We start from the raw sequence: 14,533 nt of genomic DNA, 5'->3' as shown, positions 1-14,533 counted from the left end.
TGCCTTGCGCACGCAGCTCACTCCGCTCAATACTCACCTACCAGAACTTCACCCACTGCAGCAGGCCAGGCTGCACCCGGGAAGCCTGCAGGACAAGGAGAGTGTGAGCCAACGTCGCCCCGTCTCCCTGTGGCGCGCCCTGTGGCCTCAGACCCTGTCTCCCACGAGCCACGGTTTCCCTGCGCCGGTACTCACCGAGGAAGAAGGCGTGGCTCCCCCCTGTAAAGAGAAGATCAGAGGAGGTGATGTGGGGTGACAGGGACCTCTGTGTCCTCTGCCACGTCCTCGGGGCTCAGGAGGGGCCTAACGGCAGGGGAAGGCACAGACCACGATCATGTCAAAGTCCTTGGGCCTGACCGCGGAGGTTCAGCCCACGGACTTTTTTTCAAAGCAGATTTATCACCTTAAGTACACCTGACCCAAGGTGAGCACACGCTGGCCAGGCAGATGGAAAAGGGGAGATGGGTGCCCCCTGTCTCTGGGTGGAGAAATTCTGGGTGGACAGAAATTGGCGAGTGGACACCCACAGGCGCTGCTGGCTGCTCTGTCGCCTACTTCCAGTCAGTAGGTGACTTCTGATCTCTCAGAAGTCCCGTCCCTGAGGGCAGGGGCTTCCTTGTTCTGAGAGATGGAGGGAAATAGTGCCTGGTTTTTTCACCATCCGGATTAGTACTCAGCACATTCATTCATGGAGTCTGTAAGATGGCTTTCTTTGCAACTGAATGAAACATAATTCTCAGGGTTGTTTTTTGTTATCTTTTTTTTTTAAGTTTATTTATCTGTTTTGAGAGAGAGAGAGAGAGAGAGAGAGAGAGTGAATCCCAAGCAGGCTCCACACTGCAGAGCCCAAGGTGAGGCTCAAACTCACAAACTGTGAGATCATGACCTGAGCTGAAACTGAGTCAGCCGCTCAACCAACTGAGCCACTCAGGAGCCCCTCTCAGAATTTGTTTGTTTGTTTGTTTGTTTTCTGTTACTTCTTTTGTGGAATAAAGCATTAACTTTCCCACGAACCACAAGTTTCTGGGCAAGCCTGCCCCAAGTGCTGGTGTGCCTTCTTCTCCCCCACCTCCCATCCCCCAAGAAATCAGCAGCTAAAGAGGTGGAGGGAACAGACACTGAAAGCAAAGGCTGCTGGGGCGCCTTGGGGGCTCAGTCAAGTAAACATCTGACTTCAGCTCAGGTCATGATCTCAGGGTTCATGGGTTCAAGCCCCGCGTCGGGCTCTGTGTTGACAGCTCAGAGCCTGGAGCCTGCTTCAGATTCTGGGTCTCCCTCTCTCTCTGCCCCTCCATTGCTCATGCTGTCTCTCAAAAATAAATAAAGATTAAAAAAAAAAAAAGCGAAGGCTGCTTGTTTTGCCCTGTGTCGTGTGAGTGCATAAGAGCTGTATATCCCTCTTTGAGAGGATGTTCATTCCTGTTTTCTCCTTCACATGCAATGCAGCCACTGCCCTCTTGTAACCTTTCCTCAGTGAGTGGGTGTGAAGAACCCCAAACCTTGAACCCTCCACTTCCAAAGTGCTCTCAGGGAGCCCGAGTCTCCCTGCAGACCAGACTTTCAAAATGAACAGGATTCGGCCTCAGCTAAACTTGGCAGTGACCCCAGCGAGGAAACGGGGCACTTGGGCATCTTACCTTAGAGGGGATCTTGGCTGAGTACTGCCCACCAGAGGGAGTAGGGTATGCCTGCTGGTTATAGTTGTGCTGTGAAATAAAGCCAGAGAGTTGGGGGGGGAGGGGGGAGGGAGGCAGAAGAGAAGGGGTGAGGGCATTTTGCTGTGGAATAAACACCCCACCTCCCTGCCTGGGCCACACCTGTCTCCAAGCCCCTGCCTTCCCTCCCTTCCCTTCCTTCCACTCTTTTCTGTGGAATCTCCTCAGGCCAGCCAGGGCCCACAGCCTCCCCCCACACTGTGGTCCGCGCCCCAGCGGCCCTGCCCCCCCCCTCCCCTGTACCTCTCCCAGCTCCTCAAGTGTTACTTAGAAGATGAGGGCAGGACACCAAGGAAAGAAGCGGGGTCTGACCCTGGTGGTCCGGCAACAGATGTCTTACCTTAGACGTTACAGCTGCCGCCTCTTGCCATCCTGTGCCAGACTGAGAAAAGGACAGAACGGGGGTGTGAAGGAGAGAGAGTTTCAGATCGGCCAGCCCTGACGACAAGAGCGAGAGGGACCAAGAGCGGAGAGACTCACCTGGCCGGCACCGCCCGACCTCTTCTGGAGCGATGATGGGTCGGCACCCTGGAAGGGAGAGGGGCCATAGTTAGGGTGCCCTCATCCGTGGCCCATCCGGCCCTGCCTGACTCGCAGCCTGATGCCCAGGCTCGACCCTCCTGCCGGAGCACCAGCACCCACCCACCCCACCGCACCCCTGTCCGTGGTCCGTGAGCAGCGCTACCTACAGAGAAGGCAGAGAGCCTGGAGGAAACTGATGGCCCCAATAGACACAGGACAGATTTCCACACTGAGTGTGGAAGAGCGAGGCAACACCACCCCCACCTGTGCACCTGGGGCTGCAGCAGACTGGCCTGGGACTGAGCAGGGAGCCGTGCGCACACAGGCTTCCCCGGGGGCAGACGCCCACCTCAGCCCAGCCCACCTTCTGCCGAAACCAAGTCCTGCTCCCTCCTTGGCCCCACAATCCCTGTTCACAAACATTGTTCCCGCAGGGCTCCCGGAGGACAGGCTCTTACCCTCAGCAAGTGGAGGCAAAGCGGAGGGATTAGATTAGCTCTGGGCCAGAGAGAGAGTAAGGGGAGAAACACCGAAAGCCAGATGAGACACAGCACAGGTGCACGGCCATCTCCCCTCCACAGTCAAGGCAAGGGGAGAGTTCTCAGCGGCAGGAGAGGAATTCCGTTTCCACGGCCATCCCTTGGCCACCTGGAGCCCCCACGCTCACCTGCCTATGCACAGGGTTGGGATGTGCCTCCTAGCTCTTACTTAACTCCCATTGATTTTTTAGCCCCAACACTGAGGTCACAAACTGCTTGACCACAGGCCTCCAGACGTTGTTTGCTTGGTCTGCATTTTTTACATTAAATTAATTGCAAACAAAACTCAGATTTCCGGGGTGCCTGGGTGGCTCCGTCAGTTGAGCATCAGGCTCTTGATTTTGGCTCAGGTCATGATCCCAGGGTCATGGGATCAAGCCCCTCATTGGGCTCTGTGCTGAGTGTGGAGCCTGCTTAGGATTCTCTCTCCCATTGCCCCTCTGCCTCGATCATGCTCTCTCTCTCTTCCTCTGCCTTCTTCGCTCTCTCTGTCTCTGTCTCTCTCTCTCTCAAATAAAAAAATAAAAATAAAAATCAGATTTCCATCAAATGACATGGCCTCACTGGTACTCATGAACGCGTGGCAATATGCAGCGGAAGGGCCTTGACCTCCCCCTTTGCATGGCCCCATCTGTCCAGCCTCACTTGCCTGGTCCACATGGATGAGTGACTGGACAACCTTTGCCTCAGTGTCCAAGGCCACTGCCCATACAGAATCAAGGTATGGCCTTCTGCAGCACCTAGAGGTTCTGCCCATCCTTCCCAGAACCCAGATATTCAGACCCTCTGAGCCTGCCTGCACTTGACCATGACCTGACCTTCTCCCCCGTACCATACCTCCTGTTTTCTTTCAGCCTTCCTCCCTAAAGTCCCTTTACCAGCGCTGCGAGTTGACCCCAGATCCAGGCCTCTGTGTCTTCCCTACCTGGTGCCCCACCACCTGCTCACCCTGCAGTACCCACCCAGCTGTGGCTCCCCCTGAACCAGGCCACGCCCAGCAGGAAAAGCAGCAGAGCAGAGACAGTGGCCGGCTTCATATTCCTGTGCCTATGGAGGCCCCGGGCCCTTGGCCTCAGCTTTTATCCGCGGGAGGACCGCCCACCCTACTGCTCCAATGACTCACAGCTTCTCTCTCCCACCCCACCCCCACTCAGTGTTGCAGACAGGGAGGAGAGTGGGAAGGGAGGGAGGCACCCTCCCTCAGCAGGGAGCGTAAACAACAGGGACCGAGTCCACAAGCCATTGCCAAGGCCCTAGATCCCGTGTCCCCAGAGCTGAGCCAGCCAACCCCAGAATGAGAGGTTCTGCCACCCTTACCTCGATAATTGCTTTCCAGTTCAGGAAAGGGGTGTTGTGTTTGAAATCCTGGAGGGAGGAGAAGAGGTGAGTGGGCCGGAGTATGACAGCTTGATGGGAAGTTTTGGGCTGATGTGCAGGCATGAGCCTGGGTGTGGTTCGGGGGTTAGATGAAGAGAGCACAGGGGAGGCTGAGGGCGTTAGCACTTCTGATGGTACTTGGGTGAGATCACCATCTCAAAAGTGACGAGAGGGTGAATTTTGCAACAGGTGGGCTGGAGCTTGAGGGAGGTGGTGAGAGGGACAGGTGACCGGGATCCCCAGTTCTTCAAAAAGTGAGAGGTCTCCTACCTCCCAGAGCCGGCTGAAGTAGAGGAGGGCCCGTGTGCTGGGGGGTGGGACTTGGCCCTGTAGAGGAAAGGCGGGGTGCAGGTTAGCAAGGAGCTGGGTCCGCTGCTCACCTGCACCCCTGTTCCCACTCTCACCATTGCAGCCTTTAGAATTTCACCCCAAACTAAGGTTTGGGGGAAGCCGGGTGTCTTCAGGGACACCAGAAAATGGCTTTTGGAAGCAGAGGGAGAGAGAGGCTCGATCTCCGGGGCCACTAAGCAGCTCCCCTCCCCAGGCACGTGCCCCATGCTCGTCACTATCCCTGTTTCCCCAGCAGAACTCATCAGCATCCCTGAAGCGAAACCTCAGGACCAGGACCTGCCCCCAGAGCTTCCCGCCTTCCTACCTGTCCTTCCATCTCCAGCCCATTTCCCAAAGCTGAGGGCTGCAGTAGACCCTTCCAGACTCCCCCGGGGAGCAACAGTGGAGACGTAAGAAAGCAGCAGAGACCAGGAGTGTGGGGCAGCTAAGGTTTATTTCGAGGCTAAGGGTTGAGATTAGTGGCGGGATAGTGATGTTTTAAGAAGGGGTGGGAGGGGGGCTCCCATCCATCTGGTAGCTCCTTGTCTGGAGGTCACGGGGTGCGAAAGCTCCTCTGGTCCTGGGCAAAGAAATAAGTTCTAAGAGGGAGCTCGAGGAATAGGAATTCAGGCCGTAGTGGGCCAAGTCAGGGGCGGATCGGGCCTCCGCTGCTGAAATCTGCAGGGATCTTTTTGCCCACGGCTGTCATCCAGTCAAATCCAGATATTCCAGTTGGGCTTGAAACCCTCATACTTGCCAAGAACTCTTACGTATATTCTCCTTGTCCTCACTGGTCAGTCCGGTCCTCCTTGTGAAGGAGATGGACTCTCTGTTCTCTCCTCTGCCCATCTCTGCCCTGCCCCAGTTCCTAGATCTGCTCCTGGGGAAGCCGCCCCAAATGAATCCTGCCTAACTGTGAGCGCTCTCCTTTTACCCGGCCCCCTAGACGTGCGAGAACATCGACTGCCTTCCTGGACCCGGGGAGGTATGAGTATGTGCCTCGGACCCTAAGTTCCCGGTAATCGGGGTTGAGGGGACCTGTTTCTCTATAAAACAGAAACAGTCTATTTGCTCTTGTTCATCCAGACCAGAACTGCGCTGCTGCTGGGAACTTCTGCCTCCTGTACCTTTCACAGCCCCACCTTATTCCCCAAGGGGCAGCCTTGGCCTTACTGAGGGTGAGGCTCTGCCCATGCCTCCCTCGTTTCCCCCACCAGTTTTAAAGGTTAGGGACCCTTGTTCTTGCTTCTTTTGTGTTAAGGGTCAGAAGCTTAGAGACTGTGACAGGCAGGGGGCCTGGGGCTGCTGGAGAACAAGCACCCCCCGACCCCTCCTCACCACCCCCACCCGAGGCAAGAAGCAGCTGCTACTCAGCTCTGGTCTTTGGGAGCTCAAGGAAAGAGGGGCCCTGTGTTGCCACATTTTTCAAGAGAAGCCAGAATTCCAAGTCATTTTGTAAAATTTCTGACCTTGGCAACTAGTTCATAATGCTTTAAAAAAAGAATGGATTGGGGCACCTGGGTGGGTCAGTCGGTTAAGCGTCCGACTTCAGCTCAGGTCATGATCACACAGTTCATGGGTTCAAGCCCCGTGTCAGGCTCTGTGCCAATGGCTAGCTCAGAGCCTGGAGCCTGTTTCAGATTCTGTGTCTCCCTCTCTCTCTGACCCTCCCCTGCTCACACCCTCTCTCTCTCTCTCTCAGAAATAAATAAAAAACATTTAAAAAAGAAAGAAAGAAAGAAAGAAAGAATGGATCATGGGGCGCCGGGGTGGCTCATTGGCTAAGCATCCGACTCTTGATTTGGGCTCAGGTCATGATCTCAGGGTTGGTGAGATGAAGCCTCACTCTGTGCTGAGTGTGGAGCCTGCCTGGGATTCTCCCTCTCCTTCTCTCTCTGCCCCCCACCCCGCCCCCAGCTCACGCTCTCTCTCTCTCAAAATAAATAAATAAACATTTAGTAAAAAAAAAAAAAAATAGAGTATGTCAGAGAAAGCACACCAGTGGGCTGTCACTTGCAAATTCTGCCTTTGGTATTGGTCTGGGTTGTTTATCTGCCTCTGCTCTGGAGGCACACCTGCTATTTGGGCGTCAGTCAGCCTGGCTAGGGGGGATCCCCTGAAGCTGGAAGGCTGGGCAGGGAGGAAGGAGAAGGGGGTTCAGGGCCCCAAGTGCCTCCTAAGCTCACGCAGGCCCAGGGCCCAGCACGCCTGGCCCCCAGCAGGCACCTGGTACACACCTGCCTCCTGCCCCTCCTCTCAGCCTCCATCCTCCCTTGTGGGGCCTTTCCGGTCCTCCCAGACAGTGAGGTCCACCCCTTACCCGGCCTCTGTGGCCTCTCCCGTTTCCCGAGGACTAGGCCTCCTCACTCTCCCGTAACCTTCCAGGTCTCCAAGGGGAAACTGAGCTTGAGATCTGCTCGGTCTGCGCTGCACATTGAGACCTGAAAGAGGCCCACTCCTTCCTCATCCCTGACTCCCAGCTGTTTCCGAACTCCGCCCACCCCTTCACATCTGTGGCCCTTCCTCGTCATCGCTGTCCCTTTTTTAAGCACTGGGCAAAACACTCCCTTAGTAGCCACCATCGTCTCCCCCGGTCCCCACACCTCTTCTCCATTCCCCTTTCCTCCGGAGATCAGAATGGCATAGACTTCCAGCCCTTACCTTATTTATAGCGTCCCAGTTAATGAAACCCAGCTTGGATTTAAAATTCTGCAGAGGAAAAAGAAAAAAGGAAAATGGCAAACTGGGCCATAATGCAATTGGCGCAGGGCCTTGGGGCAGGAGAGGTCAAGGCCCACCACTGATGGTGGTTGGTTATGGAAAGAGGAGTTCAGCCTGCAGGGCAGAGGGATAGGGGTTTGCCTTTCCAACAGTGAGCAGAGCAATCTGGCCGAACTCACCTTCCAGAAGGTGTCGAAGTTGAAGAGCCCAGGAGACGTCTGAGAGTCCTAAGACACCAGGGAGAAATGGGATGAGAGTGGGAACACACCTTGTGAGCCAGAGGCAGGAGCAGGCGCTCTGGGGCTCAGGAGGGGACACAGAGGTTGCTTGACACCACGGTCCGGGCCCAAGGTGGGGTGATGCCTCCACTCACCAAGGTATTGATCCCACTGACAGCTTCACCTCCTCCACTGGGCCCTTGCCACTGGGTAGGAAGGGGGGACTAATTTTCAAAGTCTGTGCCTCCTGTCACACATGCCACTTGTCAACCTGCTCCTAGCTCACCATCTCTGCCTTGGCTCGAGCTCTGTGCACTCTCTGTAAAGTCACCTTCTCTTCTTTTCCACACAGCAGCCAGGAAGCCCACCTTCCTGGAATATATGCCACTTCCGAGAATAACCCTGCCCAGTCCCTTGAATCATATTCATATTCTAACTCCCCCTGCCCCCACTCCGTGTAGCCTGCCCCCAAAACACCACTAGGAAGTACCGTGTGGTCCTACCACGCGCTTCGCACGTGCCTTATCTTGCCACGTTCCCGTGTGGAGGTGTCTCCACTGTACAGACAAGGAAACCAAACCCAGAACCATCGGCAGCTTTGCCTCAGGACCCGTCTCCTTGTCGGACTCCAGGGTCCAGATCCTGAGCCACCTTGGCAGTTGCAGAAAGTTCTGCAGTAACTGGGGTGGGGGCAGTGAGCAAGTTAGGCTCTGCCGTCCCCGTTTGACCCGAGAGGAGGCCCAGGCTCAGAGCGGTCAGCTGACCGGCCTGAAGGTGTACAGATGACAGGTGATACAGCTGTCAGTTGAACCCCCATCTACTAACTCAAAATTCATTGCCTTTCCACTTGTCAACACTGCCTTCTCAAGTATGGTTCCCAAATGAAGCCCCTTGACCAGTCCTCTGTTACTTCCGGCTATGCTGCCCCTCACAGTGATAACACGGCTCTGACCAAAGTCCAAAGGAGGGAGAGAATGAGTGAGTGGAGAAGGAGACAGGGATCCCAGACCTTTGTCTGGTCTCCTGATGGTTACCCGACATAGACTCAGGGCAGCTGCGAGAAGACACTGATACTTCTCTTTTTTTTCCTGGTCCCTTAGCACTCTGTCCCCACCTGCCACAGTCCCTGCTCACCTGATAATTGCCTTGGGAGCCCACAACGACGTGACTGCCTTCTTTGCTTATTTCCTGGGGAGAGAGAAAATGGAGAAGAGTCGGTTGGAAAGCAGGGAAGATGCGGGATGAGAGGGCAGGACAGCAGAATGTGGGCAAGGGACTCCTGAATCAGGGGACTGGAGATTTCCCGGGACCCCGAGAGAGGCCCTTCTCCCCGGGCAGCTCCATCTTCCCTGGCAAATCTTGCCTCAACTTCTTGTGGATTAAGCTAGTGCTCACTTACGATACTTTCAGGTAACATAACCACCTCTTTCTGTTCACGTCTGCAAACTGCCCAAAATCCAACAGGAAGGGCCTTGGCCACCAAAGTATCCAAATTATCCTCTGGTTTTGAGGCAGAAGCCCCCGGAGTGTTAGACTAAATTGGTTCAAACTGCAGTGCCCAGTCTGCGCTGATGTTTTGCTTTGGTCAGAAAGGTGACACTAGCTGGGCAGTCAGTGGGAGCCAAGGAGGCCCAGCGTAGCCTGACTCGTCTCCTCCTAAGTGAGAGGTAGGCGCCTCCGGAGCCCCACTTCCCGGGGCTAAGATGAATTCCCAGAGCCAAGGTCAAGAACGGGCCACGCCGTGGGACTATCTGCCCTGCTGGTATCGCTACTGCAGAGTTGACCTCTATCCCATTCTCCTACCACCAGTCTCTACTCAAGGCCTGGTATCTCCTTACCCTGACATCGCCAGAGCCGCCAGGCCCTCCCTGTCCTCCTCCGAAGCCCTGAGGATGAGACACGAAACACAGGTCATTGTTCTAGATCTTGGGTCCATCCCTGCAAAATTTTGTGCTGATTTAATACCATTCTTCTGAAAACACTCATGGGATTCTCTTTTGGAACATGTCAAAATAATCTTGGAATTCATCTGGGAAAATGAGTGTCTAAGAATAGGTGAGAAAACACTGGAAAAGACGGAGCAAGGGAGCACTTGTACTAATAGATATTAATGTGCCGTAAAGAAAGGAGTGCCCAGCACAGATGAGCCTGTTTAGCCAAGTAGAACCGCCCAGGTTCTACCCCCTGGGTGGCTCAGTCAGTTAAGCATCTGACTTCAGGTTGGGTCATGATCTCATGGTTTGTGAGTTTGAACCCCGCATCAGGCTCTATGATGACAGTGTGGAGCCTGCTTGGGATTCTCTCCCTCCCACTCTCTCTCTCTCTCTCCCCTCACCTCCCATTCACACTTTCTCCTTCCAAATAAATAAATAAACTTTGAAAAAAAGTATAACCCCCATAGAAGCTCTCCCAAAATATGAAGGTATTCACAAGCAACATTTTTACATCAGTGGCGGAAACAATTCAGTGCATGCGGCTGGGAACACCAGTTCAGTGTTCGCGGGGGCGGGGGGGGGGGGCAAGGGAGCCTCGTTATACCTCACTGGCTCCCTCCCTTCTGTTTTTATCTGACTTCCCCCTTCATAAGAAAGCACACAGCTCTGATCCAAAGTGTGGGTTAAGTTGAGCCGATCTGAGGAACTGGACTAGATTGTATACAGCAAAGTCAAGTCCAGATGGATGAAAGAGTTAAATAGAAACAATGAAATTATAGAAGTAGTTCTAGAAGAAAATAAAAGCCTTTTTTATTTTCAAGAGCAGAAACCACGGAAGAAAAGACTGATCTATGTGACTACATATTTAAGGCTTTGGTACGTAAAACACTAGAAATAGGGTTTACAGACTGGGAGCTCTTCTGACACCTGTCGACCCATCGAGATTAGTATCTCTGGTGTCCAAGGAGCCTGGTATGCAGGGAGCCTTCTCAACGTGGCGCCACCACCCCAAGCCTTCTCCCTGTCGGTCGGCTGCGCTCACACCAACCATGGTCCAGCCCCAGCCACCTTGCCCAGAACCTGATAGAAACCAGAATCTCAGCCCCACCCCAGGCCTGCTGACTCACAGCCTGCATTTTCACAAGACTCTAGGTGATTGGTGGGGACCTTAGCGTAACAATTCCTCTTGTCAGTGCTGCAGGTGCTGACAGAAAGCCCAGATTTCCAGAATAACCAGGAGGGAAGTGAACGCTTTCAACACACAGTTTCCAAATGCTGTCGAAAAGGTCACGGGACTCTGTTCATTGGCCAGGTGGGTGTAGGTCATTAGAAATGATTATGTTTCTAAAAGGACTGGTTTCTATGTGCTTTTTCACAGCTCCATCTACGGTATAAAGGGAGGCACATCGCGTGAGGATTTGCAACTCATGATTACTTTGGAGATTAGTGAGTTCATGTAGGAGTCAGCATTCGCTTTCTTCATCACGGACGGACCCGGGGCTGAGCAGGGTTGGGCCCAGTCCCAAAGTTTGGCTCTTACCTGACCCCCAGATCCTCCAGACATGCGGGCTTCATTCCCTGGGGTGTTACACTGAGAGAGAGAGAGAGAGAGAGAGAGAGAGAGAGAGAGAAGGCTTTCTCTCTGTTGCCACGGGGCAAACCAACCCCAGCCCCCAAACTGCAGCACGCTACCCCCAAGGTTAGCCCACATCCGCCCCGAGCAACGCACCCCCTCCCAGCTCTGGCCGTTGCTCTCCCAACTCTCCCATCCTCCGAGGGGCCTCAGCACCCCCTTATCTTCCCTTCTCCGGAGAAAGGAGGGAGATCTGTGCTCAGCGGACACTCACCTCGGGTTTATTTCCACCACTGCTTCCGCTACCACCGCCGCTACCAGAGGAAGAGCCGGTATTGTATCCCTAGGAAGGAAAGCAAGAGTCCATACAGGGTCTTCAAAGGACTCGCTGAGAACCAAGTTGTTTCTGGGGTGCCATGGTTCTTTTTACTCCCCTGTCCCCAGCCTCCATCTCTTCCCATCTTCAGCTAGCCAGTCACCGAGGGAAGTAACTCGGAGCACAAAGGCCCTGTGTGGCCAAGTGTATTTGGAAATGGGGGCCAGTCTGGGGATTCTGAGCTATTGTCTCCTCTTCCCCTCCCCCACCCCCCGGGCTCCCGACATGCCAGAAGTAAAGAGCCTTGACCCTGGCACCCAAGGGCTCAGTCTGGCCCCCTCCTGCCTCTCTTCCCCCCTCTCTCTCCTGGAACCTAGAAAGGGGAAGGGACCCCTCGAGTCCTTACCTGAGAGCCTGAGTAGCTGCTTTGATCAAAATTCCTAGAATTTTCTAAGGGACGGTCCTAGATGGGGAAGCAGATAGTACAAGGAGCAGTAAATTAAAGTGGTTTGTGTGACCTGGCTTGTTCTAGTCACCTCCCTCTTGTGGCCCGAAAGCTTTCCCAGATACCCAAGAAAGCCGATTGTGCCCCCCCTGCCGGCCCCTCTGTGGGAGAGCCCTCGCTGAGCTCATGGTCCCCCCCGGCCCCTCACCCCTGATTGTATCAGTGTCATCTACACCGCAGCTCCGTAAATGTCCTTTCTCCATGTGTGCGACAGGCCGGCCCCTGTTCCCTGGGGAGCTCCCCAAGCAGGTGTCCTGGTTTCCCGTGTCCACCTCTCTCCCTCCGTCTGCCACCCCCGTCTCTGGTCAGGTCTGCCCAGTGGACACGCGTGCAGGCGCGGGTGAGACTCAAGAGAGAGCATCCGCACTGGCACGGAGCGCAGGACACGGGAGCCCCGGGAGCTAGCAGCGCGCAGGGCGCCCCTTGCAGTAACTAGAAAGGAGCCCCGCCTGCTGGGGCCGGGAAGGTGGGGAGCGTGGCCCGGGGGGCCCAGGGGAAGACCTCGGAGGGCGGCTCCTCAGCAGGGGCCACCGGGGGCGGCGCTACACCTCTGCCTTNTGCTGCCACTGCTGCTGCCACCACTGTCACTGCTGCCACCGTGGCTGCCACCGCTGCTGCCACCACTGCTGCCACCACTGCCACTGCTGCCGCCGCCCTTGCCACCGCTTCCCTGAGGGGCAAGAGAGAAGAGTGAGAGAAGAGAGAAGAGAGCAGAGTGAGAACGCCAGTCGAGGACATGGGATCTTGTTCGCTCCCCTCCCGCGTCCCCTCCCTCCTTGCTCAGGCACGTCCCCTGCACAGTCAGGTGAGCAGAGATTGTCGTCTGCTGTGCAAAATGCCCCCGGCCGCCCAGCCCCTTACCCCGGAGTTGCCAGAGGAGCTTCCGCCTGAGCCGGAGGGTGGGGGGTTGGTGCACTGCGGAGGAGAGTTTCCAGACCTCAGTCAGAGCCGCTGCCACAGCCAGGCTCTCCCGCCTCCCGTGGCTTGGCCTCCGTCCCCCCCGTTTCTCCCCCAAGCCCCGTCCCACTCGCCCCCCCTCCTCCTGGTCGCTTGGCCCAACCCATCTCTTCCCCGTCCAAGTGGCCTTGTACCTCAGTCTCCCCTGTCCCAATCCTTCTCTCCTTCCTCTTCATCTCGCCTCCTTTCCATCTCACACGCCCGGACACCCTCTGCTTGCCCGCACCCGTCCCCTCACCTCTGCATGTGACTTGCTGCTGCCTCTCACTGAGCCGTAACCGGGCTGGACCACGGTCCCCTGCAGAGAGGGTCAGGCTGAGTGTGGGGACTGAGGGGGACTGGCCGACAGATGAGGGAGGCATGGAGAACTGCAGGCCTGAGGGGCAGGAGGTGGCGAGCGTCAGGGCTGGGGTGGTCACGTACCTGAGCGTTGGGCCCCCAGCTGGGAGAGCCTCCATTGGCTCCTTGGCCCCAGGCGCCTCCCTGAGGGTGGGTTCCGAAGCTGCCATCTGAACCTCCGGGGTACCCCTGGCCCCAGGGGGTGCCCAGGCCTCCAGGATTACCCTGGCTGTGGCCTCCGGAGCCACCCTGGGCACCAAAGATGCCATGGCCTCCAGATGGAGGCTGGCCGTTGGTTCCCTGCAAGAGCAACATGCGCGCACTCAGTGCGAGTGACCGTCCCCCCTCGTCACGGGGAGGCAGGACAAAGGCAGAGGCGGGCGGAGGGAGACGCCAAGGTGGGGAAGGAAGGATGCATAACATGGAGGGACACCACCCCAGACAGCCACAGGTAAGAGACCTTCCTGCCCGTGGGTCATCCCTCCAGCCCATTCCAAGACCCACCCCGGGCGCCCACAGCCTCCCGCTTCCACACGGGGCTTCCGGCCACTCACCCAAACACCACTGCCGCCAGGCATGGCCTGCCCGGAGCTGTGAGCCGCATCTCCTCCAAGCCGAATGGTGTTCTCAGCCTGCCTGCCAGCCTCATGCCCAGGGTTCCCAAGGCCCTGGGCTGCCTCCTCCATGCCAAGGCTCATGGCCTGCCTGCTGGCAGAGCCGGCGGCCCCTCCGGTCCCCTGGCCGACAGCCTCTTCGACTCCGTGGCTAATGGCATCTCCCAGCCCCTGTCCAATGGCATCTCCCATCCCGTGTCCCATGGCCTGCCCTACCTCTGCTCCGACCTCCTCCCCTCCTCTCAGCAACGGGCCAGCCTCCCCACCGCCCAGGCACAGGGCCAGCAGGAGGCAGGCCAGGGAGCCCTGCAGCCTCATCTCTGCCTCGCTTCGTCTCTCCCTCCTGTCTTCTTCCCACCTGAGTCTGCTTCCCTTTGCCCTTTCTCTTCCTCCGTGCCCGCGTGCCCTCCCCTGCTCTCTTCCTCCTTCTGACTTCTTCTCCCTCCCTCCAGGCGTGTGGCCTTCTCTCTCCTTTCCCAGACTCCCCTGCCTTCCCAGAGTCCTCCTCCCTGCCACTACTCCTTATACTGCAGCTTGGGAGAAGGTGACAGGGCTGGGCAGCCCTGAGTCCCTCCCTCGTGACTCAGGGCCAGCCAGCCACCGATAGGGTAATGAGCTGTAATTGTGAGTCCGAGAATCTGTGTTGAAACAGAGAGGGAGCCAGGGCATCGGGGAGGGAAGAAGAAATGGGATGAGGCAGGTGCCAAAGTGTTCCGATTTCCCAACCTTAGGAATTTGGGGCGCAGGGTGGGGATGGGGGCATCTGAGGAGACAGGTGGTTGGTGTCTGCTAGAAGGGGTGGGATGGAGGGGACTTAGGAGAGAGGAGCCACAGGCAGCACCCAACCAGGGAGGCAAGCGTAGGGAACCCAGT

At 56.4% G+C, this 14,533-nt stretch overlaps 1 protein-coding gene across 2 annotated transcripts in view; it reads right to left on the bottom strand.

Annotated features, from left to right (window-relative positions):
* The window catches only part of DMKN (dermokine), a 14,862-nt gene extending 703 nt beyond the window's left edge, over nucleotides 1-14,159 (bottom strand). Inside the window, exons 1-18 of one of the 2 annotated variants that reach the window (XM_077773843.1) lie at nucleotides 13,601-14,159; nucleotides 13,131-13,346; nucleotides 12,946-13,005; nucleotides 12,612-12,665; nucleotides 11,204-11,272; nucleotides 10,897-10,947; nucleotides 9,261-9,308; nucleotides 8,557-8,610; nucleotides 7,578-7,628; nucleotides 7,384-7,431; nucleotides 7,145-7,192; nucleotides 4,424-4,480; nucleotides 4,094-4,141; nucleotides 2,196-2,243; nucleotides 2,056-2,097; nucleotides 1,638-1,706; nucleotides 196-219; nucleotides 38-85 (exon numbers count right to left, since the gene is read on the bottom strand). In XM_077773843.1, the coding sequence (XP_077629969.1) occupies nucleotides 38-85; nucleotides 196-219; nucleotides 1,638-1,706; nucleotides 2,056-2,097; nucleotides 2,196-2,243; nucleotides 4,094-4,141; nucleotides 4,424-4,480; nucleotides 7,145-7,192; nucleotides 7,384-7,431; nucleotides 7,578-7,628; nucleotides 8,557-8,610; nucleotides 9,261-9,308; nucleotides 10,897-10,947; nucleotides 11,204-11,272; nucleotides 12,612-12,665; nucleotides 12,946-13,005; nucleotides 13,131-13,346; nucleotides 13,601-13,978 (1,413 nt within the window). In that variant the 5' untranslated portion in view covers nucleotides 13,979-14,159. Of the gene's footprint in view, nucleotides 1-37; nucleotides 86-195; nucleotides 220-1,637; nucleotides 1,707-2,055; nucleotides 2,098-2,195; nucleotides 2,244-3,738; nucleotides 3,820-4,093; nucleotides 4,142-4,423; nucleotides 4,481-7,144; nucleotides 7,193-7,383; nucleotides 7,432-7,577; nucleotides 7,629-8,556; nucleotides 8,611-9,260; nucleotides 9,309-10,896; nucleotides 10,948-11,203; nucleotides 11,273-12,611; nucleotides 12,666-12,945; nucleotides 13,006-13,130; nucleotides 13,347-13,600 lie in introns of those variants that run through there. The other variant, XM_077773842.1, reaches the window with a different exon arrangement.
* Between the last annotated feature and the right edge of the window lie 374 nt (nucleotides 14,160-14,533).

Source organism: Crocuta crocuta, unplaced genomic scaffold (genome assembly GCF_008692635.1).
Source record: "Crocuta crocuta isolate KB4526 unplaced genomic scaffold, BGI_CrCroc_1.0 scaffold267, whole genome shotgun sequence".
In the NCBI taxonomy this organism is placed as follows: Eukaryota; Metazoa; Chordata; class Mammalia; order Carnivora; family Hyaenidae; genus Crocuta; species Crocuta crocuta.
The sequence above is the reverse complement of the archived record's forward strand: the minus strand, read 5'-3'. Positions and strand labels throughout refer to the sequence as shown.